This window comes from Lipotes vexillifer, unplaced genomic scaffold (assembly GCF_000442215.2).
Source record: "Lipotes vexillifer unplaced genomic scaffold, Lipotes_vexillifer_v1.1 scaffold525, whole genome shotgun sequence".
NCBI lineage: Eukaryota > Metazoa > Chordata > Mammalia > Artiodactyla > Lipotidae > Lipotes > Lipotes vexillifer.
Genome location: NW_006786891.1, coordinates 2078270 through 2103734, shown reverse-complemented (window position 1 = coordinate 2103734; position 25465 = coordinate 2078270). Strand labels below are relative to the sequence as shown.

The following is a 25465-nucleotide window of genomic DNA, read 5'->3' as shown; positions in this document are numbered from 1 at the left end:
TTCAGCAGGGCCAAGTAAGTTGCCCAATGTCATAAAACAAGTATGTGATGAGGTGAGATTCAGATACAGGTCTAAGTACCACTGAAACTTTTACTTTTAACAAAGCTATTCCGTTTCCATTCACCCAACAGCTCTCTGTGAAAGGCTCAGGTCAAATTCATTTCCTTTATAATGTCTTATCACTGCAGGCTGAAATTACCTATCCTTCCAACTGTCAGTATGATATGTAATGCAATTTGCTTTACATGTGTGATTTTACTAGAATGTGAACCCTTCAAGGTCAGTAACAATTCCTTTTATTTCTATATCATCAGTGTCTGGTATGGAGGTGGGCCATGTGGTTGCTCAGCAAATGTTTTACTCTATGAAAGAATGAATACCAGCATGACATGCAGATTAACCTATTTCTAATTCCTTATGGTGGCAAATAGGATATACTTGTATTATCAATGAAGTCAAATGTCTTCCAGCAGTAGCTTCTGGATACAGAATGTAAGTTTGACAAGGGTAATAACTATGTCATTGTTTTTCAACACTGTGTTCCCAGTGCTGAGCTTAGTGCTTAGCTTGGTGCTTAGTGTAGCAAAAGTGGATGGTGACTGAGGAAGGAATCTGTGTACCCTAACTTTGTAAGGCTTTCCTCCCAGTTCATTTAAAGAAACCTTTACTGAAGGTGTACTTTGTAAAAATCCCTGCTAGGAGTTTGTTTATACTCACTCTCCTGTTCCTCTTTGTTCTAGAATATAAAATTTCTGATAATGTATTTCTGCATGCATGTTTGCCTGTTTTGGGGGTTCGCAGCTATAGATCTGGAGGAAGAGATGTTCTTGGGGCAAGAATGGGGGCTGTGTGATTATGTAAGTGACAAGGCACACAGGCCACCAGTCCTGAAGCTCACTGCCATCACCATCCATGTTTCCCAGTAGGCTGCACTCCTTTGATAAATAGAAAGACCTCATGTTCCAGTTGCAGGTGGAGCTTCTCTGAATGAGGTGGATATGAGTACAGAAAAGAAGGAAAAGAGAGGAGGCAGGAAGGAGAAGAGTTGTGGGATTAAACAAACAAAGAAAAAAAAGGAGGGAAGAGTGGAAAGAAGGGGGAGAGGGTTAAAAGGGTGAAATAGAATTGGAAAGAAGATGGAGCGGTGGGAAAGAAAGGAGGAAAGAAAAGGGAAGAGGAAGGCTGGGAGATATTGATAACTTTACACTGAGTGGTGCCAGACAGTTGCAGGTCCAGAGGGAAATTTGGGGCTGGAGGGGCCCCTTACTCTGACTCCAAGAAAGGGTAAGTAGTAGGGGGGGTCAGCTTTTAGACTCAATTACCTCACTGCCAGGGCAATGCCGGAGTAAGGCAAATGGGCCAATGATGTTCATATGGCTCTAACATACCCACCAGGTAGGGCTTAATGACGGTAGCTCTGAAATGAATATTACTTCCTCTCTTAGTAACTGTTATTAGCAAAATGGAAAACAACATAACAAAACTAACAAATAACACAGTGTTCTCAGTATCTTGACAATCAGCTTCTCCCAGGAAGGCCTGTGTCTGCTGCTACTTTGGTTGTCCCACAGCGCTCAGTTCAGTGGTATACCCAGCAGACATTCAGTAAATAGTTGGACAGTTGGGAAATCTTAACATGAAGTATTGTTTTGCTTTGGGGGTGGGGACACAGAAAAATGTTTAACAGGTCCTTTGGTGAGAAGCTCGTCTCTGCTTTGTGGAAAAAAGGCTAAAGACACAGTAAGACTGCTAGAGCTAAGTCTTATGTTATTTGTTATTAAAAAGGCAAGGTCTTAAGACGTGCTTTTTAACAGTCTTTAGTTTGGCTGTAATTTAAGATGACTTTTACAAATTAGATCCTGATCCCTGCAGACACAGATGGCTGTCACAGAATAGCCTTGCAAAAACACTAGTCATTAGACTTGGAAGAGCATTCAGAGAAGGATGAAGGGCCATTAACTCTCATCCCACCCCTAGGTCTAGGAGGTCTAATGAGTCCTGGGTGGGCTCTCTGGGTTTAGGCCTGGGTCTGGAATCTGGGTGGGCCTAGGGCACTACTGGTTCTCATTTGTAACAGCCTCTCTAGTTCACTCTGGAATCAGGGATTTAGGATCAGACCTGAGGTCATTAACACTTGACAACAGTAACTTGAATACTTATGTGTGAGGCACCATGCTGGGAACTTCAGGGGAGATAGACATGAACATGATATGGACAGTCTCTGTAAATGATTACAGAACAATAGGACAAGTCCTATAAGAGAGGAATGTATAAACTGCAATGGGTACATAGGTGAGGAGCTTAGGAGATGGGGAGGGCTTCCCAAAGGAGATGACATTTGACTGGGCATTAAAAGACAAGCTCAGGAGATTGGTTAAAGATGGTGGTGTAGAAGGACATGCACTCACTCCTTGTGAGAGCAGTGGAATCACAACTAACTGCTGAACAATCATCAACAGGAAGACACTGGAACTCACCAAAAAAGATACCCCACATCCAAAGACAACGGAGAAGCTGCAATGAGATGGTAGGAGGGGTGCAATCACAATAGAATCAAATCCCATAACTGCTGTGTGTCTGACTCACAAACTGGAGAATAATTATACCACAGAAGTCCACCCACTGGTGTGAAGGTTCTGAGCCCGACGTCAGGCTTCCCAACCTGGGGGTCTGGCAATGGGAGGAGGAATTCCCAGAGAATCAGACTTTGAAGGCTAGCGGGATTTGATTGCAGAACTTTGATAGGACTGGGGGAAACAGAGACTCCACTCTTGGAGGGCACACACAAAGGAGTGTGCGCATCAGGACCCAGAGGAAGGAGTAGTGACCCCACAGGAGACTGAACCAGACCTACCTGTTAGTGTTGGAGGGTCTCCTGTAGAGGTGGGGGTTGGCTGTGGTTCACCATGGGGGGAAAAGGACACTGGCAGCAGAAATTCTGGCAAGTACTCCTTGGTGTGAGCCCTCCTGGAGTCCACCATTAGCCCCACCAAAAGCTGGTAGGCTCCAGTGTTGGGTCGCCTCAGGCCAAACAACCAATAGGGAGGGGAACTCAGCCCCACCCATCAGCAGACAAGTGGATTAAAGTTTTACTGAGCTCTGCCCAACAGAGCACCACCCAACTCTACCCACCACCAGTCCCTCCCATCAGGAAGTTTGCACAAGCCTCTTAGATCATCCACCAGAGGGCAGACAGCAGAACAAGAACTACAATCCTCCAGCTTGTGGAATGAAAACCAAATTCACAGAAAGACAGACAAAATGAAAAGGCAGAGGACTACGTACCAAGTGAAGAAACAAGATAAAACCCGAGAAAAACAACTAAATGAAGTGGAGATAGGCAACCTTCGAGAAAAAGAATTCAGAATAATGATAGTGAGGATGAACCAGGACCTCAGAAGAAGAATGGAGCAAAGATCGAGAAGACGCAAGAAATGGGTAACAAAAGACCTAGAAGAATTAAAGAACAAACACCTAGAAGAATTAAAGAACAAACAAACAGAGATGAACATTACAATAACTGAAATGAAAAATACACTAGAAGGAATCAATGGCAGAATAACTGAGGCAGAAGAACGGATAAGTGACCTGGAAGACAGAATGGTGGAATTCACTGCTGTGGAACAGAATAAGAAAAAAGAATGAAAAGAAATGAAGACAGCCTACGAGACTTCTGGGACAACATTAAACGCACCAACATTCACATTATAGGGGTTCCAGAAGGAGAAGAGAGAGAGAAAGGACCTGAGAAAATATGTGAAGAGATTATAGTCTAAAAGTTTCCTAACATGGTAAAGGAAATAGCCACCCAAGACCAGGAAGCACAGAGAGTGCCAGGCAGGATAAACTCAAGGAGAAACATGCTGAGACACATAGTAATCAAACTGACAAAAATTAAAGACAAAGAAAAATCATTAAAAGCAACAAGGGAAAAATGACAAATAACATACAAAGGAACTCCCATAAGGTTAACAGCTGATTTCTCAGCAGAAACTCTACAAGCCAGAAGGAAGAGACACGATATATTTAAAGTGATGAAAGGGAAGAACCTACAACCAAGATTACTCTACCCGGCAAGGATCTCATTCAGATTCGATGGAGAAATCAAAAACTTTACAGACAAGCAAAAGCTAAGAGAATTCAGCACCACCAAACCAGCTCTACAACAAATGCTAAAGGAACTTCTCTAAGTGGGAAGCACAAGAGAAGAAAAGGACCTACAAAAACAAACCCCAAACAATTAAGAAAATGGTAATAGGAACGTACATATCTATAATTACCTTAAATGTGAATGGATTAAATGCTCCAACCTAAAGACACAGGCTCGCTGAATGGATACAAAAACAAGACCCACATATATGCTGCCTACAAGAGACCCACTTCAGACCTAGGGGCACATACAGACTGAAAGTGAGGGGATGGAAAAAGATATTCCATGTAAATGGAAATCAAAAGAAAGGTGGGGTAGCAATACTCATATCAGATAAAATAGACTTTAAAATAAAGAATGTTACAAGAGACAAGGAAGGACACTACATAATGATCAAGGGATCAATCCAAGAAGAAGATAAAACAATTATAAATATATATGCACCCAACACAGAAGCACCTCAAAACATAAGGCAAATGCTAACGGCTCTAAAAGAGGAAATTGACAGTAACACAACAGTTGGGGACTTACACCAATGGACAGATCATCCAGACAGAAAATTAACAAGGAAACACAAGCTTTAAATGACACAACAGACCAGATAGATTTAATTGATATTTATAGGACATTCCATCCGAAAACAGCAGATTACACTTTCTTCTCAAGTGCACACAGAACATTCTCCGGGATAGATCACATCTTGGGTCACAAATCAAGCCTCGATAAATTTAAGAAAATTAAAATCATATCAAGCATCTTTTTCGACCACAACACTATGAGATTAGAAATAAATTACAAGGAAAAAAATGTTAAAAACACAAACACTTGGAGGCTAAACATAACATTACTAAATAACCAAGAGATTACTGAAGAAATCAAACAATACCTAGAGACAAATCACAATGAAAACATGACGATCCAAAACCTATGGGATGCAGCAAAAGCAGTTCTAAGAGGGAAGTTTACAGAGATACAATCCTACCTCAGGAAACAAGAAAAACCTCAAATAAACAATTTAACCTTACACCTAAAGGAACGAGAGAAAGAAGAACAAACAAAACCCAGAGTTGGTAGAAGGAAAGAAATCATAAAGATCAGAGAAGAAATAAATGAAATAGAAACAAAGAAAACAATAGCAAAGATCAATCACCTAAAAGATGGTTCCTTGAGAAGATAAAAAAAACTGAAAAACCTTTAGCCAGACTCATCAGGAGAAAGAGGGAGAGGACTCAAATCAATAAAATTAGAAATGAAAAAGAAGAAGTTACAACCGACACCACAGAAATACAAAGCATCACAAGAGACTACTACAAGCAACTCTATGACAATAAAATGGACAACCTGGAAGAAATGGACAAATTCTTAGAGAGGTATAACCTTCCAAGACTGAACCAGGAAGAAATAGAACATGTAAACTGACCAATCACAAGTAATGAAATTGAAACTGTGATTAAAAATCTTCCCACAAACAAAAGTCCAGGACCAGATGGCTTCACAGGTGAATTCTATCAAACATTTAGAGAAGAGCTAACACTCCCAAAGAGGAACACTCCCAAAGTCATTCTATGAGGCCACTATCACCCTGATACCAAAACCAGACAAAGGTACTACAAAAAAGAGAAAATTACAGACCAATATCACTCATGAATATAGATGCAAAAATCCTCAACAAAATACTAGCAAACAGAATCCAACAACACATTAAAAGGAGCATACACCATGATCAAGTGGGATTCACCCCAGGGATGCAAGGATTCTTTAATATATGCAAATCAATCAATGTGATACACCATATTAACAAACTGAAGAATAAAAACCATATGGTCATCTGAATAGATGCATAAAAAGCTTCTGACAAAATTCAAAACTATTTATGATAAAAACTCTCCAGAAAGTGGGTACAGAAGGAACCTACCTCAACATAATAAAGGCCATATACAACAAACCCACAGTAAACATCATTCTCAATGGTGAAAAACTGAAAGCATTTCCTCGAAGATCAGGAGCAAGACAAGGATGTACACTCTTGCCAGTATTATTCAACATAGTCTTGGAAGTTCTAGCCACAGCAATCAGAAGAAAAATAAATAAAAGGAATACAAGTTGGAAAAGAAGAAGTAAAACTGCCACTGTTTGCAGATGACATGATACTATATATAGATAATCCTAAAGATGCCACCAGAAGACTACTAGAGCTAATCAATAAATTTGGTAAAGTTGCAAGATACAAAATTAATGCACAGAAATCTCTTGCATTCCTATACACTATGAAAAATCAGAAAGAGAAATTAAGGAAACACTCTCATTTACCACTGCAACAAAAAAGAATTAAACACCTAGGAATAAACAAACCTACCTAAGGAGGTAAAAGAACTCTACTCAGAAAAGTATAAGACACTGATGAAAGAAATCAAAGATGACACAGACGGATGGAGAGATATACCATGTTCTTGGATTGGAAGAGTCAATACTGTGAAAATGACTACACTACCCAGTGCAATCCGTAGCAAATTACCAATGGTATTTTTTACAGAAATGATTTTTTATGAACCAAAGAATCTTAAAATTTGTATGGAGACACAAAAGACCCTGAATAGGTGAAGCAAACTTGAGGGAAAACAATGGAGCTGGAGAAATCAGACTCCCTGACTTCAGACTGTATTACAAAGCTACAGTCATCAAGACAATGTGGTACTGGCACAAAAACAGAAATATAGATCAATGGAACAGGATAGAAAGACCAGAGATAAACCCACGCACCTATGGTCAACTAATCTACGACAAAGGAGGCAAGGATATACAATGGAGAAAAGACAGTCTCTTCAATAAGTAGTGCTGGGAAAACTGGACAGCTACAAGTAAAGGAATGAAATTAGAACACTCTCTAACACCATACCCAAAAATAAACTAAAAATGGATTAGAGACCTAAATGTAAGACTGGACACTATAGAACTCTTAGAGGGGGGCTTCCCTGGTGGCGCAGTGGTTAAGAATCCGCCCACCAGTGCAGGAGTCATGGGTCGAGCCCTGGTATGGGAAGATCACACATGCCATGGAGCAACTAAGCCTGTGCACCACAACTACTGAAGCCCACGTGCCTAGAGCCAGTGCTCCCAACAAGAGAAGCCACCACAATGAGAAGCCTGCACATCACAACGAAGAGTAGCCCCTGCTCACTGCAACCAGAGAAAAGTCCACGTGCAGCAATGAAGACCCAATGCAGCCAAAAATAAAATAAGTTAACAAAACAAAACAAAACTCTTAGAGGAAAACATAGGAAGAACACTCTTTGACATAATTCAGAGCAAGATAATTTTTGACCCACCTCTTAGAGTAATGAAAATAAAAACAAAAATAAACAAATGGGACCTAATGAAACTTAAAAGCTTCTGCACAGTAAAGAAAACCATAAACAAGATGAAAAGACAAGCCTCAGAATGGGCAAAAATATTTGCAAATGGAGCAATTGACAAGGGATTAATCTCCAGAATATACAAACAGCTCATGAAGCTCAATATCAAAAAAACAAACAGCAGAATTAAAAAAATGGGCGGAAGACCTAAATAGACATTTCTCCAAAGAAGACATACAGATGGCCTAGAGGCACATGAAAAGATGCTCAACATCACTAATTATTAGAGAAATGCAAATCAAAACTTCAATGAAGTATCACCTCCCACTGGTCAGAATGGCCACCATCAAAAAATCTACAAACAATAAATGCTGGAGAGGGTGGGGAGAAAAGGGAACCCTCTTGCACTGTTGGTGGGAATGTAAATTGATACAGCCACTGTGGAGAACAGTATGAGGGTTCTTAAAAAACTAAAAATAGAACTACAATACGACCCAGCAAACCCACTACTGGGCATATACCCTGAGAAGACCATAATTCAAAAAGACCATGCACCCCAATGTTCACTGCAGCACTATTTACAATAGCCAGGACATGGAATCAACCTAAGTGTCCATCGACAGAGCAATGGATAAAGAAGATGTGACACATATATACAATGGAATATTACTCAGCCATAAAAAGGAACGAAATTGAGTTATTGTAGTGAGGTGGATGGACCTAGAGTCTGTCATACAGAGTGAAGTAAGTCAGAAAGAGAAAAACAAGTATCGTATATTAACGCATGTATGTGGAATCTAGAAAAACGATATCGATGAACCTATTTGCATGGCAGGAATAAAGACAAAGATGTAGGGAATGGATGTGTGGACACAGGGCGGGCGGGTGGGATGAACTGGGAGACTGGGATTGACATATGTGCACTTCCCTGTGTAAAACAGGTAGCTAGTGGGAACCTGCTATACAACACAGGGAGCCTGCTCCATGCTCTGTGGTGACCTAGATGGATGGGTTGGGGATGGGGGTGGGAGGGAGGGGATATGTGTATACATGTAGCCGATTCACTTCATTGTACAACAGAAACTAACAGAACATTGTAAAGCAACTATATACCATGGCCCCCCAAAAAATATATCTTAGAGATGAGCTAGTCTAAGCCCCTTTTCATATAAAGTAGGAACATATAAAGTAGGAACTCCAGGAATGACTCCTTCTCCCTATTTATCCATTACTATAAAAAAAGTGATAATTCAGTAGTGCTTCAATATCTCCAAAAATAGAAAAATCACTACCTCACAACACAAAATATTCTTTTCTTAGAAAGTAGCTTTCTTACATTGGGCCAAATTTGCCTCCCAATAACTTTCAACTTATTGGTCCCACTTTATCATTGAAGCTGCACAAAATCAGATCCCTCTTTTTCACGGCAGGCTTTCAAGTAGCTGAAGACAAAAATCACATCTCCCATGGCCGTGCCTTCTCTAGAGAAAATATTTCCCCAAATGATATGATTTCCACTTCCCTTCCCTTCCTACCAGCCCTGTTCTAGATAAGCTCCTGTTGCTTTTTTTTTTTTTGGCCATGCCATGAGGCATGTGGGATCTTAGTTCCCCGGCCAGGGATCGACCCTGTGCATCCTGAACTGGGAGCGTGGAGTCTTAACCACTGGACTGCCAGGAAACTCCCAATCTCCTGTTTCTTCAGGAGACAGCACAGAGTTTCAGCATGGAGTCTAAGGACTACTCAGGGGTAGTTTATCTTTGTAAACAGTTGACTACGATTTGTTATTCTCTTGTTGGGATTAAACCTCTAAAAATGCAGCTGGCTTTTTGTTGGGAGTCACAACAGATTATTAATGTATATTCAGCTTAATTCAACCACAATAACCTCTACTAAAGCATGATTCTTTCATCCCAAACTTGAACAATTGGTTTTCTAAGCCTATGCAGGCATCTCTTTCTATGTCTATATATTTCTGTAAAATTTTTCTAGGTTCATTTTTGCCTATTATTTCACTATTTTAAGGCTTTCTTGAATCTTATTTTTCATAATCCATAAACCTGATAACGTCTTCATTTAAGTTGCCAATAAGTGTGATGAGTAATAAAGAATTAAATATACAGCCTCTTGTTTCCCTCCAGGGAGAGGGCAGTCTCTTACTCAACAGTTTCTGGACACACCCATTTAATCAGCAATGAATCTACCTGTCGATTTACATCTCTCTATTTTTCCCCAGAACACTATGAGAGACTATCAAAAGCCTTGCTGAAATACAGATACACAGTGAATATAGTTCACCCTCCCTGACTTCCCAGGCTAGTAAGAACTGTCAAATCACAAAATACTCTTGGTTTAGCATGACTTGTTCACGAACCTATAATCATTGACCCTGATCTGACTGTTAAGCTGTTAAGCACATAATTCTCAGATCTACCCTAAGGTAGATGAAATCTTGGGAAAGCCTGTATGAGTGCTGGAATAGGGGAAACAACTAGGAAGGAAGACCTAGTACCTAATTTCTTACCTAGGCTACTAGGCACATGTCTGCTGGCCTGGGAAGCCATACCTTCTCCAAAGGCTGAGGAGAGAAAGGTGTGCAGAACAAAGAAGGACTCCTGAGTGTGTGGTCTTGTGGTAAGTTGTGCCATGGCACTTTTCTTGGACTACTTTGTCCAGCCCTGATGATGGGCTATCTCCCATCTGGACATACTTCCCGAGATAGGCATGGGAACTTACATCTCTCCTAGGAAAGGTACTCAGTAACTTGAATTCATCCCATGGAAATCCTTTGGAAGCTACAAAATCAAAGACGATCTGGAGCTTATTGCTGGCCAGGAAACGCCGCTCGAGGAACTCGCCACTGGGTGTCCGGATCCGCAGTTTGCTCACAGGCTCAGCATTTTCTTCCTTTGGCTCTGGAGGCAGGGCCTGCTCTAAGGAGAGTCTGATGGCCTAAAGAGGGCAAAAATCAGGTGTTAAACTGTTGATGGATGGAATTGTGGGGGGTGGGGGAGGGAGAGACTAGAAAAAACCTGCTGCTTCCTAGAAACTCATCAAAAGCTACTGCCCATTTATTAACTAAGCCTAATGCTTGGACAACAGAATTATGTGTTTTTCATTTTCTTAATATTAGCCCAATAAGCAATTAATTAAAATAAATCCCACCTTGATGAGACATTAAATTGATAGGTAACTACACAGAGAAGAAAGGTAATTTATTTTTTACCGAAGGGCTCAGGTATTCGTGATTCCTTTCTAGGGTATGAATTAAGGCTATTAGAAGTATTTGCAAAAGACGCGTGTGCACGCGAACACACACACACACAGATGGGGGTGGAGAGAGAAAGAGAGAAGGAGAGAGAGATGGGGGGTGAGGAAAAGAGAGAGAGGGAGAGAGAGTGGGAGAGAGAGCGCGAGCGCGCAAAAGAGAGCGAGAACATACATTTCCCAAGTAGAAATGACTGAAGATTTCGTATAATTATGGATAATATATTAACGACAAAATGGAGGAAAGACTCTGTCTGGGGTGATGAAAATGTTTGGAAATAATGGTCATGGTTGCAAGACTGTGAATGTAATTCATGCCACTTAACTGTACTTAAGAAGGGTTAAAAAGGCAAATTTTTGTTATATATATTTTGCTACAATAAAAAAATGGAATGGAAAGAAATTAAAATATCAGGCTTATTGGGAGCAGGAGACTATGGTCCTAGTTCCAGCTTTGCCACTAAACTGCTGTGAGATTTGGCCAAGTCCACATTTCTGGACCTAGATGTGGCACAGACTCAAACAGGTGGGACAAACTGTTGGGAGATCTCATGGCTAGAGTTGGGCTCTAGTTCTCAATCTAGTATTACGTTGTTTCACATTCAAGATATTCCAGTGCAAGGAATTTAAAGATCTCTGATGTCCCTGTCTGTGGCAGAAATTCACTAAAACCTTTTTGTTCCTAGAGCTGTGTCAGGTTCCTTAGACAAGTAAGCCTGGTATTAGCATGCTCGGCTTCACAGTTATACTGTGTTTCTGGTTACTTTCACATTTCCATGTTCCCAATTTTCATCAATAGGGAAAACAAAAATTTTCCCCAATTAACATGAGTGAGAGAAATTGGGATATATGTTCTCTAAAATCTCAACACAATTTTCAAAGTTGGTGTCACTCCCTTTGGAGAAAAAACAACAACAACAAAAACCCTATTAAACAACTCTTAGGTAAAAGGGGAAATATAATGAAAACTACAGAATATCTAGAAAACATTTGTTGAAATTTCATATTCATATTGGAATCTCTGGGATTCATTTAAAGCAGTGCTCAGAGGAAATTCATAGCCTTAAAATTCTTATATCATTGAAAAGGAAAATAAAAATAAGTTAACTGGGTCTTCCCTGGTGGCGCAGTGGTTAAGAATCCACCTGCCAATGCAGGGGACACGGGTTTGAGCCCTGGTCTGGGAAGATCCCACATGCCGTGGAGCAACTAAGCCCCTGCGCCACAACTAGTGAGCCTGCACTCTAAAGCCCAAGCCACAACTACTGAGCCCATGTGCCACAACTACTGAAGCCCGTGCACCTAGAGCTTGTGCTCCACAACAAGAGAAGCCACAGCAATGAGACGCCTGCCCACTGCAACGAAGAGTAGCCCCTGCCTGCTGCAACTAGAGAAAGCCCGTGCACAGCAACGAAGACCCAACACAGCCGAAAATAAATAAATAAAAATAATTTTTTAAAAAAGGAGAAATCTCTTCCCTTGTAGCTTGTTTTAATGGTCAATGAGTAAGCATAGGTAAAGCAGGCAGCAGAGTAGTTGATACACAGAAGATGTTCAACAAAATATTTTCTACCTTCCATTACTGAGAGTCCTCAGCATGGACAGATACTAGAGTTTGTCAGGCATAGTATTTCGTACTTGTGTGATAGGCACTTGATAAGTGTTTGAACATGAATAAACTCTCATTTCCAAACAGTGAAATCTTATACATCTCTCAAGACCTGGCTCAAATATCAGTTCTTCTGTAGTGTTGACTGATTCCAAAAGCTGTGAAAGATTTTTACTTTGCCCCTGAACTCTAAGTATTTTGCTTTTATTTCTCTTATGTTACTTAGCACGTTCTTCCTTGATTTGCTGTTACTTGTAGACATGTTGTATCTTCCCTACAAGATGTAATCTCTCTTTGCAGGCAGAAAATGTCTTACTATCCTTTGTTTCTCTTTCAGTGCCTAGCATAGTTCTTGCTCAAAAATCATTTGCTGATGCTGGAGAGGGTGTAGAGAAAAGGGAACTCTCCTACACTGGGAAAGTGGGAATGTAAATTGGTGCAGCCATTATGGAGAACAGTATGGAGGTTTCTTAAAAAACGAAAACTAGAACTACCATATGATCTAGCAATCCTACTCCTGGGCATATATCTGGAAAAGACGAAAACTCTAATTTGAAAAGATACATGCAGCAGAAACTAACACACCATTGTAAAGCAATTATACCCCAATAAAGATGTTAAAAAAAAAAAAAAAGAAAAGAAAAGCTACATGCACCCCAGTGCTCATAGCAGCACTATTTACAACAGCCAAGTCATGGAAGCAACTTAAGTGTCCATCAACAGATGAATGGATAAAAAATATGTGCTACATACATACAATGGAATATTACTCAGCCATAAAAAAGAATGAAATATTGCCATTTGCAGCAACATGGATAGACCTAAAGATGATCATACTAAGTGAAGTAAGTCAGACCAAGAAAGACAAATATTATGGTTACCATAGGGGGTTAGAGGTGGGGAGGGATAAATTAGGAGTATGGGATTAACAGACATACCCTACTATGTATAAAATAAACAACAAGGATTTACTGTATAGCATATATATATAATATATATTATATATATTATATATATATATCTGAATCACTTTGCTGTACACCTGAAACTAGCACAACATTGTAAACCAACTATACTTTAATTAAAAAAATTTGTTGAATAAGTTATGAGGTGGCATCCTCTGACCAAGTGTGATGACTAATGGAGTGTTATCAGCCCAAGTTAGAGCCCTCCAGGTCTTTCTATCACTTGTTAGATGGCTTCCTCTATTTATAAGTGAATTTTGCCACTAATCCCATGTCTAGAAAAAAGTTCTAAAAGCTGTTTTTTGTGGGTCATCCTAGCAAGTCATTTGACACCCTTTCTCTTTTTTCCCATTGCACTTTAGGTAAATCTCTATAATAACTTTTACATATAGTATGTAATTCTATTTTTACAAGACTATGAACTCCTGGAGCATAGGGCCCACATCTGTATCCCTACTTCCTAACAGATTTTGGACACACACTAAGTAGTCAAAACAATATTTGCCAAATGAGTGAGTGAAAAAATTCTCTATATTGTCACAGATATGACCTGAACTCAGGGTGGAAAAAAATCAGCCAAGTTAAATGGATTTCTCACATATAGGGGCCCAGTGAAAGATGTTGCAGAAGTAACTCCCAGTGTCTTTTGGTGGGTAAAGTAAATCCTGGGAAAAGGGGAGAAAACACAGTCTTTGTGTTTTTTGGGTGAGACAATATTTAGGAAGGGTGGGAGTATTTGTCAGGCAAGAAAGGGGAGAGGAATTGGAAAGAATAGAAAACCATGAATCTAGTACAAGTTCAAGTTTTCTAAGAGTTCAACACAACAGATTGGGAATGATTCTTCTAAAGAAAATTAGTCTTCCATATCAAAATGAATCTGGGAAAAGTGGAAAGAAGTTGTAGGAAATATTAACATCCTTAGTATCAAATGCAATGGAAATAGACCTAGCATTTGAATAACTTTTCTAAAAATTATGCTCTACCTCACGTTCCTCTTCTTGTTCTTTGCGAATCTGTTCCAAACGAAACTGTTCTGCCATCTCTCTCTCATGAGCTTCCCTCTGTTGATAAAAGAGAAAGGAATCCAACACTTAATAAACACTGGCCTACTTTTTTAAAAAAAGAAAAGAAAGAAAAGAGAAAGAAAAAGAAAATAAAAGTTCATTTTCAGCATGGCCCAGAGGTACACTGTGGTAATGAAAGTGTTTCTCTCTGGAACAAGGATGGAAATAAAAGCAACAACAAAAGCATACCTCTATGATCATGGTGGGTTCCTATTCAAACATTTAGGTAGCTCTGGGTAGTGTAGCATTCAAGATCCTTCAGACCTTTCTCTGGTCTTCCTTTCTGGTCTTTCCTGCCACCTCCCCTGCACCCAAATATCAAAACTCTATTCACATCAGCCTCTATCTTGAACCCATGCTTTCTGGCCCCTTGCTGCTAGCATACATTACTTCCTCTCCTACCCCTCTTTCTCTATCCATTTCAAATATACAATCTCTTCTATGAAACCCTCCCTAGTACATTCCCATTTCTTGGCTCTCCAAAAAAGCTGGAAAAAACTTTCCACTGAAAATCCTGTTCATTGAACTCTCACAGAACTCAGTGTTTCCCTTACAACATTTAGGATCCTTGCCTAAGTGTTCCAGCTATCTGTGCTCTTGACTGAATCTACTCTGCAGCACAATGTGAGCCTTCTTTTGAAGGCAGAAAGAGTGGCTTATTCATTTTCCTCTCCTTCAATGCCCAGTACAGAAGCAGGTGCTCAAGAAGCATTAAATAAGTCAGTGGTTCTCAACTCTGACTGCACATTAAAATCACTTGAAGAGCTTTTTAAACATTGCTAGATTTTACCACAGACTGATTAAAAATAAATGAAGTAAACACTAGGCCCATTTTTGTTTTCACTTCTCATGATTCTTGAAAAAATTTATCTTGTCAAAATGAACCATGCTTTAAGAACCTGAGGTAGAATTATATTCTTTCTGTTAATTGAAACTAGCTTTCTCCACTGCAAACCCAACTCTCTTAGGTTTCAAAATGATTAAAGGGCTGGCATTTAAATAATGAAAGACTATTTAGGATTGAGTTCTTTATCCCAGAAGTCCCCTGACCAAACCTACCTTTGCTCTGTCAGCCTCAAGTGAAAGGCGATAGGCCTCATCTTGTTCTCTCTTCACATTTTCTCTGGCTTCTCGTTCATCCTTAAAAGAAAGGAAAATATTCAAATGCATTTTACCACATTACTGTTTTTAAAGAAAAAAACAATAATAATCCCCTTGTCTTACTCCTGTGTAAATTTATTATAATTAAACAAGACATTTTTAAAGTGTACAATATAAATAAGCTAACAAATAATAAGGTGAGTAGCACAGTAGATAGTGAAAATAAGAATGTTTGAAGCCTAGTCTACCACTTACAAATTGTGTGACCTTGGGCAAGTTATTTAATCTCTTTAGGTCTCAGTTTTCTCAACTGTAAAAAAGAAATAACATTTGTCTCATAGGGTTGTGAGAATTCAATGCAATGATATATAAACTGTCTAGCAAAGTACCTGACATTTAGTTCATTTTCACTGATTAGTTCCCTTCTCCTTTACTCCTGATTTTTCTAAGATAAACTTGGAGGTTATCAGCATTGGGACTAAGGGCTGGGAGAGAGGAAAGGACTAGGAAGTAATCTGGTCAGCACAGAAAGAGGTTGAAAGCAAAATACCCTGCTTAACTTTAGTCCATATCACACCACTAAAGCTTGGTTATCAAATAAGTATTTCCCGACAACATTCACACTCATGAAGTGTGGATAATGTAAGTTATCTAAGTTGAAGATCTTTTAGAATATTTTTAGTGTCTGAAGTGATTATGCCATCTGCCTACATTTAAACTGTGATTTCATATAAAATTAAAAGTTAATTCAACTACCAGAATTTCTTATTTGTTAAATTCTGGAGTATAGCCAATATACATGTCCTTAAATTTAATAAATACCCACACCTGTTGACATTAGAGTATAGGTTCCCTTTCTGGTCTTTTTTTTTTTTTTTTTGCGGTACGCGGGCCTCTCACTGTTGTGGCCTCTCCCGTTGCGGAGCACAGGCTCCGGACGCGCAGGCTCAGCAGCCATGGCTCACGGGCCTAGCCGCTCCGTGGCATGTGGGATCCTCCCGGACCGGGGCACGAACCCGTGTCCCCTGCATCGGCAGGCGGTCTCTCAACCACTGCGCCACCAGGGAAGCCCCCTTTCTGGTCATTTTGCACAATAGGCTGAATCATACATAAGTTACCGATATTTGACTGGTTTTGACCCATAAAAATGGAAATTTCATATAGTTTAACTTAATTCTTTCTTTTTGTCTCCTCAGTTCAATATATGCTTGCTCAGGCTGAGTGTATGCTCAGCACTATCTTAGGTACTCTCTCTGATATCTATTCAAGACTGGCCTTCTCCTTGAAGCCTCATACTCCTTTTGGTTTCAATGATTCCATTAAGTCCACAATCTCTGGTATAAATAGTAGCATTTCATTGATTCCTAATCTTTCAAATAAAAAATTAGGAAAAATCAGATGTTGTTGGCCTGAAGCTAATTGCTATACCACCTGTGATAAAAGAGTATGCCAGAGAAATTATATTTTGGGGCAAAATATCAGGAACAATGTTTAACCTGAGAGACCACCTAGGCTGCAAAGTAGTCAAGATAATTTACATGTCATGTAATATGACACATGAATAAAAACAGGTTTTTAAAAACTCCTACTTGGAGACGTACTTAGCTATTAGTACTTTTATTTTAAAGCAACAGAAGCATCTTCCTTTAAAGATATTTTCACTGATTCCAACTGGGTATTTCCTACTTTGGTCTATATACTACAGTTTTACTATGACCAGATGCAATCAGCCTGATAGGACATATTCTGTAGTTTTTGTTTATATCTGCATTTGCATTTACTCTGTAAACAGCTTTGCCCACTCAATATACAAGCTTATACAGACTGGACACTTAATAGTTCATTTGGCCATGGCTGATCTATAGTTGATGTATAATGTCTTCATTTTTTTATGTCACCAAGGAGAGGTAATGAGGAGATTAGAAGACCTGTGTTCAACTCCTAGCCCTGCTAGTAGCAAGCTGTGTGTTCTTGGGTAAACACTGTCTCCCTTTTCAGTCATTTATTAAATTAAAGAATTGAATTTTTAAAGAATCTGTGCCTCTCTGAACAACTCTATCTTTCCAAATTTAGATATTCCTAATATTATCAACAACCTATGAGAGTAATCTTATCTTTTTACATTTCAAGTAGGGAAATATTTAAGATGTTTAGGATTTTAATTGTAACATACTTTCATGACCCCACCTTTTCAAATTAGTTTAGATTTCTCTTGTAGCATTCTGTCCTTTCCCTTTAAAACGTTTATCACAATTGTATCAATTATCATATGATGATTTATTTAATGTGAGAGTCCCCCATGACACTGTAAGCACCATAAAGGCAGGGATCTTGTCTATATTACATACCTCTGTATTCCAAGTGTTTCACACAATGCCTAGCTTTGGGGAGGTATTTAATAAGCATCTGTTGAATAAATGAACCGCCTTTCCAGGCATAAAACATTTATTGTCTAGAGTAAAAATTAAGGAGGAAAATGATATAGCTCATTCATAAAGTGGCCCTACCTGAGTCAAAGAAATTGACTGGCTGGGCAGAAATGACCCGTTATGACACTATGTACACACACAAAGGGACCTTCTAAAAGCTACCACAGCTGGAAGCCCTCTCTGAGCACAAATACAGTTTGTAATAAAAGCATTCTAAGTAAACAGCTCTGTTTTAAAGCAGACTGTTGCAGATACGAAAGGCCATTAAATACAGGGATCCCTGCCACAAAATGTGGCACCTGTTGTGAGAGGACTTTTTGAACCAGCTAACTTCCTTCTTTCCCTCCCCACTTCTCTCTCTTCTATTTCTCTTCCCTCCTTTCCTTCTCACAAATATTCATTAAGCACCGATTTTACTTTAGGCATCACACTAGTAGTGGGGTTATAGAGGCAGGCCACAGTTTAATAGAGAGAGAGAGACGAGCTAATCTGAAAGAACAATATTGTGTAATCTGAGCTATTTACTGTATTTTCTTTAACTTGTTTTTAAAAAGGCACTCATGCAAAAAATTGTAATGCAAATGTTAAATTATTCTTAAATGTAGCATTGTTAATATTGCTAGATGCTGGCTGCACAATATTGTGAATACACAATGTCACTGAATAATGCACATTATAATAATTAACTGTATGCTATGTGAATTCTGCTTCTATTAAAAAAATATTACTAGAATCAAAAAAAATTTGTAAAATTGCTGTATGTCCACACAACAGAGTACTACTCAGCAATTAAAAGGAATGAATTATTGATACATGCAACAGCACGGATTAACCTCAAAATAATTATGCTGAGTGAAAGAAGTCAGACTAAAGAGTATATACTGTATGATTCAATTTTTCATAAAACTTGAGAAAATGCAAATAAATCTATAGTGACAGAAAGATCAGTGGGTGCATGGGACTTGAATGGTTGGGAGGTAGAGGCAGAAGGAAGGGATTACAAGGTTCATGAGGAAACTTTTGAGAGTGATGGATATGTTCACTATTTTGATTGTGGTAAAGATTTTATTAGTGTATACGTATGTCAAAACTTTTTAAAATTGGACAGTTTATATAGGTACAGTTTATACAATTATACTTCAATATAGCTTTAGAAAATAAGTGATTAATGATACTGAAAAAATTAATGTATGGATTAAACAGCAGCTTGGACACAGGTAAAGAGAGAATAAATAAAGTGGAAGTAATCTGAAGAAATTACCTAAATTGCAACATGGAGAGACACAGAGAAATAAGATATGATAGAGAAGTTAAGTGGACATGGAGGATATAATCAGAGTGCCTAACATGCATCTGCTAGGAACCCTAGAAGGGAATATAAAGAATGGAGCAATATTCAAAGAGATAATGTTTTCCAATTTTCCAGTATGGATGAAAGATAAGAATAAGCGGCCAAGGACCATTTCAAATGGTAACCTCTAGTTCTATAGAAACTACCAAACTGAATAAACAAACAAATTGACTGAAGTCATCATAGTCAAACACAGCTTTGAATGCCACCTCACCTGAAGAAGACCAGCTCTTGATTCTGTGGATCCAGTGGTAAGACCTTGGATGACTGGGTTGTAATAACAGAAATAGTACTTAGAACCTTGCTAACAAAAGTGTGGCCCAAGAACAAGCAGCACTGAAATCAACTGGAAGCTTGTCAGAAATGTAGAATCTTAGGTTCCACCCGAGACTGACTGAATCAGAATATGAATTTTAGTAAATTCTCCAGGTAACTCCTATGCACATTTAATTTAGCAAAGCACTGCTTAAGAAGCTTTGCTTAAAAGTAATGTATACTGCTTAAGTGACAAGTGGTTGGGATGTTATTTTTGCCTGCAGGAAAGCCACAAATGGGGAGAGTTCATCACTCTGGTGCAGAAAAATAGTTAAATACTGGGACCAGGACCTACCTTTGTATGTGGAAAGTCAAGCTAAATGCTCTGGAGATTTTCTTGGTGTGTGTGTGTGTGTGTGTGTGTGTGTGTGTGTGTGTGTGTGTGTGTGTGTGTGTGTGTGTGTGTGTGTACACGCATGCAACAGAGATGATGTAATGGTGTTTGATAGAATCTAAATACTACATTCTGTGGCCACTTCTCCAGTCAGGATTCCTTCCTGAAGATAGACAGATAAGACAGGAGGAGGAAGCTTACTTTCAATCACAGGTCAGCAAACTGTGGTCTTTGGGCCAAAGCTGGCCCTGTAGGCTATTTTTGTAAATAAAGTTTTACTGGAATACAGCCATGCCTATTTGTTCATGAATTATCTATGGCTACTTCTGTGCTACAATGACATAGTTGAATAGTTGTGACAGAGAGTATATGGCTTCCAAAGTAGAAAGTATTTACTATCTGACACTTCACAGAAAATGTCTGCTGACCCTTTAAAATCATAAATGTTGGTTTCAGCCTTTTTAATTTTTAACTTTTAGTAAGTAGAGAATAAAACCCTAATGAGATTTTAAAGTTCATAAGTCTAGGGGGAGCTTCAGTAAAAGGTCAGATGGAAAGAGTAACTGATTTGTTTATTACATACAAAAAAATCAGAAGCCATAAACTAGCTCCGACATCAGTATGAAAGGTTTAAAGTCAAAGGTCTCATGGCAGCATATTTCAAATTTTACATGGGCTAACAGTAAGAGGTCTTGAAAGGGAGTTCATATCATAGATAAAAATAATTTGATTAAATGTAAGAATGCAAGAGAATTACATACTTGGACAGATTTCCAGGTATCTAGGAAATGTGGAGGAATGATTTCTAACTCTAGACACATGTGAACTAATCATCTGTCTTAGAGGCTTAGGTATAGAACTTTTTGTTCTGCACCACTTGGTACCTTGGCTTAGTTTTAGGCAATGACTCTGTTGAACATCTACTATGAGTAATCACTGGGCCAGATATTGTAGGAAAGACATATGTTAAACTAGTCCTACTTTAAAGTGTTTTAAATTTCATCTAAAAGAAAGGGACAAATGATTTGGGTAGGGCTATTTTTATGGAGATTTTGTAGTTATATCCTGCTGTTATCAAATTTCTATTGTTAAAAGCACAGTGTCAGACTTATTACCTTTCTAAAATGAAAATCACATCATAACACTCCTCTTTCCTAACCTTCAATGATTTCCCCACACCTTCAGGAAAAAGTCTAAATTTCCTAGCACAAGTGCCCTCAATTACTTTATCAGCTTCATTACCCACTTCCCCCTTCCATATACGCTATGCTCTAGCCATACAAGCCCTCTCACAGCTCCCTGAACAGACCAGGCTTTGCATGCTTCTCTGCCTTTGCATATCCTTTATCCTTTGCCTGGAAAATTCTTCACCACTCCTCCTTAGGCAAAATCACACTCATCTTTCAGGCTCAACTTAAGTGTCTAGGCATTCACAGGTACCTCACCCTGGGTTGAATGGTCTCACTTCTGTGTTCAATTCACACTGTATTATTTAATCATATATTTACATATTTCTCTCTCAGAGTAGACCGAGCACTGAGGGCAGGAATACTGTTTTATTAATTTTTGAATTTCCAGCATAAGTTAACCCTACCAAGTTGGCACTTGATAGATAATAACAGCAGTTAACATTCAGTGAATGTTTCCTATATGCCAGGCATTCTTCTAACTACATTATTATCATATATAATCCTCAGATATATTGAGGGAAGGAGGAAAGAAAAGAGGTGACTATACATAAAAGAAGGAAGAAAGGGAAAGGGAGCTAAGGTATCTGCTCCAGGAACTGTCATGGACCTCAAAAAAGGCCAAAAGCCTTTGCAAGCTAAATGCTCTTGTTTTACTTCCCTCTTGCTACCATTACCCTAATTTGGGTTCTGAGATTTATAACATAGCTAGAAGGCTTGAGAGAAATAATAATAGGCAGGACGGGAATATGAAAATAGCTCTACTGAGGAAAATTATCCTCTTGTGTAGGGTGCTAGATTATTCCAGGACTATCTTCTCTCTGTAACATAATCTGCAAGGGTGACAAATTTCTTTTCAGGGGACTCTTCATGTGATGACTGGGCACAGTGCCTGGCACATAGTAGGTATTCTACAAATGTGGACTGAATTGAACTGGGAGGACAATTAACTGACTCTTCCTGAGTCACTAAAACAGATAAACCAATCCCTAGCAATTCTGTAGATTCAGTGATGTCAAAAAGAAAAAAGTAAAATAATTCAAATATTTGATCATTTAAAGCCAAGTTTTCAAAGCCTGCCTCTAAAGCTAAATTGATCATTTTATTTTCTAAGTAAATACCTGGTCGGTGTGAGAACAGAGGAAGCAGAGATTTTAGTTATTAAATTATTCTTAAGGGGCTAATTCATTAGGCACCAAAAAGATGTAAGGCTGCCTCAATTTCTTCTTTAGTATTTGGGAGGTAAAAAGCACCCCCTCCCTTTTTAAAAAAATCTCCACCTTATGGTCTAATTGGGACAGAACTGGAGTTCAGATATTTAAGATCTTATTTCTGAAAATTCTCAGGCCACAGGATGTTCTGATAATCTTGTTTACAAAACATTTAAATAGTATCTCATATTTTAACGTATCAGAATTAGACATTTCTCCAAAGAAGATATACAAATGGCCAACAAGCACATGAAAAGATGCTCAACAACATTAGTCATTATTAGGGAAATGTAAATCAAAACCACAAGGAAATACCACCTTATCCACTACGATGGCTATCATTTTTAAAAAGAGAAGAAATGAGTGTTGGCGAGGATGTGGAGAATCCTTGTAACCTGCAGGTTGGAATGTAAATGGTACAGACGCTGTGAAAACTGTTTGGTGCTTCCTAAGAAAGTTAAACAGATTTGCCACATGACCCAGTGATCCACTTCTAGTTACATACCCAAAAGAACTGAAAACAGGGACTCAAATAGATACCTGTACACAAATGTTCATTCTATCATTATTCAAAACAGCCAAAAAGTGGAAACAGTCCAAATGCCCATTAACAAATGCATAAACAAAATGTGATATATCCATACAACAGAATATATTTCAGTCATAAAAAGAATGAAGTAATGATATATGCTACAATGTGGAGGAACCTAAGTGAAAAAACTAGACACAAAAGTCACATATTGTATGACTGCATTTGTATGAAATATCGAGAACAGGCAAATCCACAGAGATAGAAAGCACAGTGGTTGCTAGAGGCTGGTGGGGGGCAGAGGGGGTTGGGGGAGTGACTGCTTAATTGGTTTGGGGGTGATAAAAATATTTTGGAACTAGATAGAGGTAGTAGCACAACACTGTGAATGTACAAAACACCACGTAATTGTAAAATGGTTCATTTTATGTTACCTGGATTTCGCCTAAAAATAAACCAAGTATCAAATTACAGAGCTAAGAACTAAATAAAAAAAAGCACTCTACAGTGTAAAAAGGGAGAAGAATATTTATACTTGAAGTATAAATGATGAGGGAACTGCTTGAAAAAATGTGTTAAACTGGCCTTCAAAAGGTACTGCCTGGTAGCATTGCCTCCATGGTGTACTATGGCCAGGACATTCATCTTCCAGCCAAACAGCTTGGATTCTAGTCCTTGTTCCATCCTGATGGCAAAACAGTACAGGGAAAAAGTACAGCTTCAAACACAAACAACTCAACTTGGTCTGAATTCTAGGTCTGCCGCTTAATTTCTGTGCCCTTGGGCAACTTCTTTGAACTCTTTCAACACTGAACAATTTTATCTCCAAAACAGGAAAACTACCTCCTCTGTTGGATTACTGGAAAGATGAAATGAAATGATGAATACATATCACCTAGCACAATGGGCATTTGATAAACGTTACCCTAATAATCATCACCATCATCATCATCCTAGTAATGTTAATCCTCTTCCTTGTAATAACTAGATGTGTAACCTCAGGCCGAACAGTTTAACTTCTCTGAATTTCTTCCAAGGACTGCCTGAGGAGGCCCTGGGGCAAATCATCCCTCATTAACAGCATCATTTTTTGATAGGTAAATTGGCAGTGGTAGAGGAGGGTAAATGGGAAGGTTCACGAATAATTATATGGACACGAGTCTCAGGTCTCTGAAGCATCTTCCCATTGTTCCGTAGCTGACTGCTGTACCCTATCAAGTCTATGTACCAGGGTTCTGACAGATGTCCCAGGGCCCAAAAAGAACATTAGACGTCCTAAGCAGAGATTATGCACCATATGTAATTTAGAAGAAAAGCAATATTAAAGTGTATTCAGAAGTCTGACAAAATTCTAATTTTTCTTAAGACTACTCTGATTTTTCTGAAATATTAAATTTCATAAAGGTATCTCTCTGTCTACATATATTTTTCCTGTCTATTTATCTGGTGAACCTACTTTGCTTATTCTATAAATGTTTGGTCTGCCTTTACATAATCACATTCTAAGTTGCAGAGGAGGGAGCCTTTTTAGTATGAGGGCCCAGGACAAACCCTTAAGTTTGCTCTATTTTCGAGTGACCTGGGCTGTGAGAATTAAATAGAAGAACACATGGTGGGATAGTGCTCTGAAATGGACTAGGGTTCCAGACTGAAAAGAATGATCATTTTGTTAATAGAATCAGGAATGACTTAGAAGGCCTCATCTTCTCTGTGGTAAGAACGAATTCCTTGGCCCTAGGCCTAATTTATCACTGTGGTTTCCATGGCGTTAAAAGTTCTCACTTCCTTGTTAATCAAAGCTACCACTGGGCTTTCCTGGTGGCACAGTGGTTAAGAATCTGCCTGCCAATGCAGGGGACATGGGTTCGAGCCCTGGTCTGGGAAGATTCCACATGCCGTGGAGCAACTAAGCCTGTGTGCCACAACTACTGAGCCTGCGCTCTAGAGCCCACGTGCCACAACTACTGAGCCTGCGCTCTAGAGCCCACGTGCCACAACTACTGAGCCTGCGCTCTAGAGCCCACGAGCCACAACTACTGAGCCTGCACACCTACAGCCTGTGCTCCACAACAAGAGAAGCCACCGCAATGAGAAGCCCACGCACCGCAACGAAGAGTAGCCCCCGCTCGCCGCAACTAGAGAAAGCTCATGTTTAGCAACCAAGACCCAACGCAGCCAAAAATAAATAAAGAAAAAATAAAGAAAAGAAAAATACAATTTTTAAAAAGCTACCATTAACCAAGTATTTGCAAGAAAAATGTAGTAAGTATTAATGAATATCCTCCTGCCTATATCTTTACCTAAGACTTTTAATCCTTTAAAGTCTTATATTTCAAAGTTTACAAAGCACTTTCACATGTGATACTCACAATAATGAGGCTGGCCAGGAAGAGACTTTGATCCCCATTTAGAGATGAGGAAATCGCGACTGAGAAACTTCAAGTGATTTTTCCAGGGTCACTCAGCTTGTTAAAATGTAGGCCACCTGTTACCTCATTTAGAGCTCTTTCTGCCATTTCACCTTTCTTTAACCTATACACTTATTGTGTTTCTCCCTCTCTAAATTTTCTTCCTTCCACACACTGCAAATATAGTCCTTA

The 25465-nt window shown here is 38.9% G+C and overlaps 1 protein-coding gene across 1 annotated transcript in view; it reads right to left on the bottom strand.

Annotated features, from left to right (window-relative positions):
- Positions 1-25465, bottom strand: part of FAF1 (Fas associated factor 1) — a 514789-nt gene that overhangs the window by 30316 nt on the left and 459008 nt on the right. The window contains exons 16-18 of the mRNA XM_007459639.1: positions 15468-15548; positions 14328-14405; positions 10240-10455 (exon numbers count right to left, since the gene is read on the bottom strand). Of these exons, the coding sequence (XP_007459701.1) occupies positions 10240-10455; positions 14328-14405; positions 15468-15548 (375 nt within the window). The remainder of the gene's footprint in view (positions 1-10239; positions 10456-14327; positions 14406-15467; positions 15549-25465) is intronic.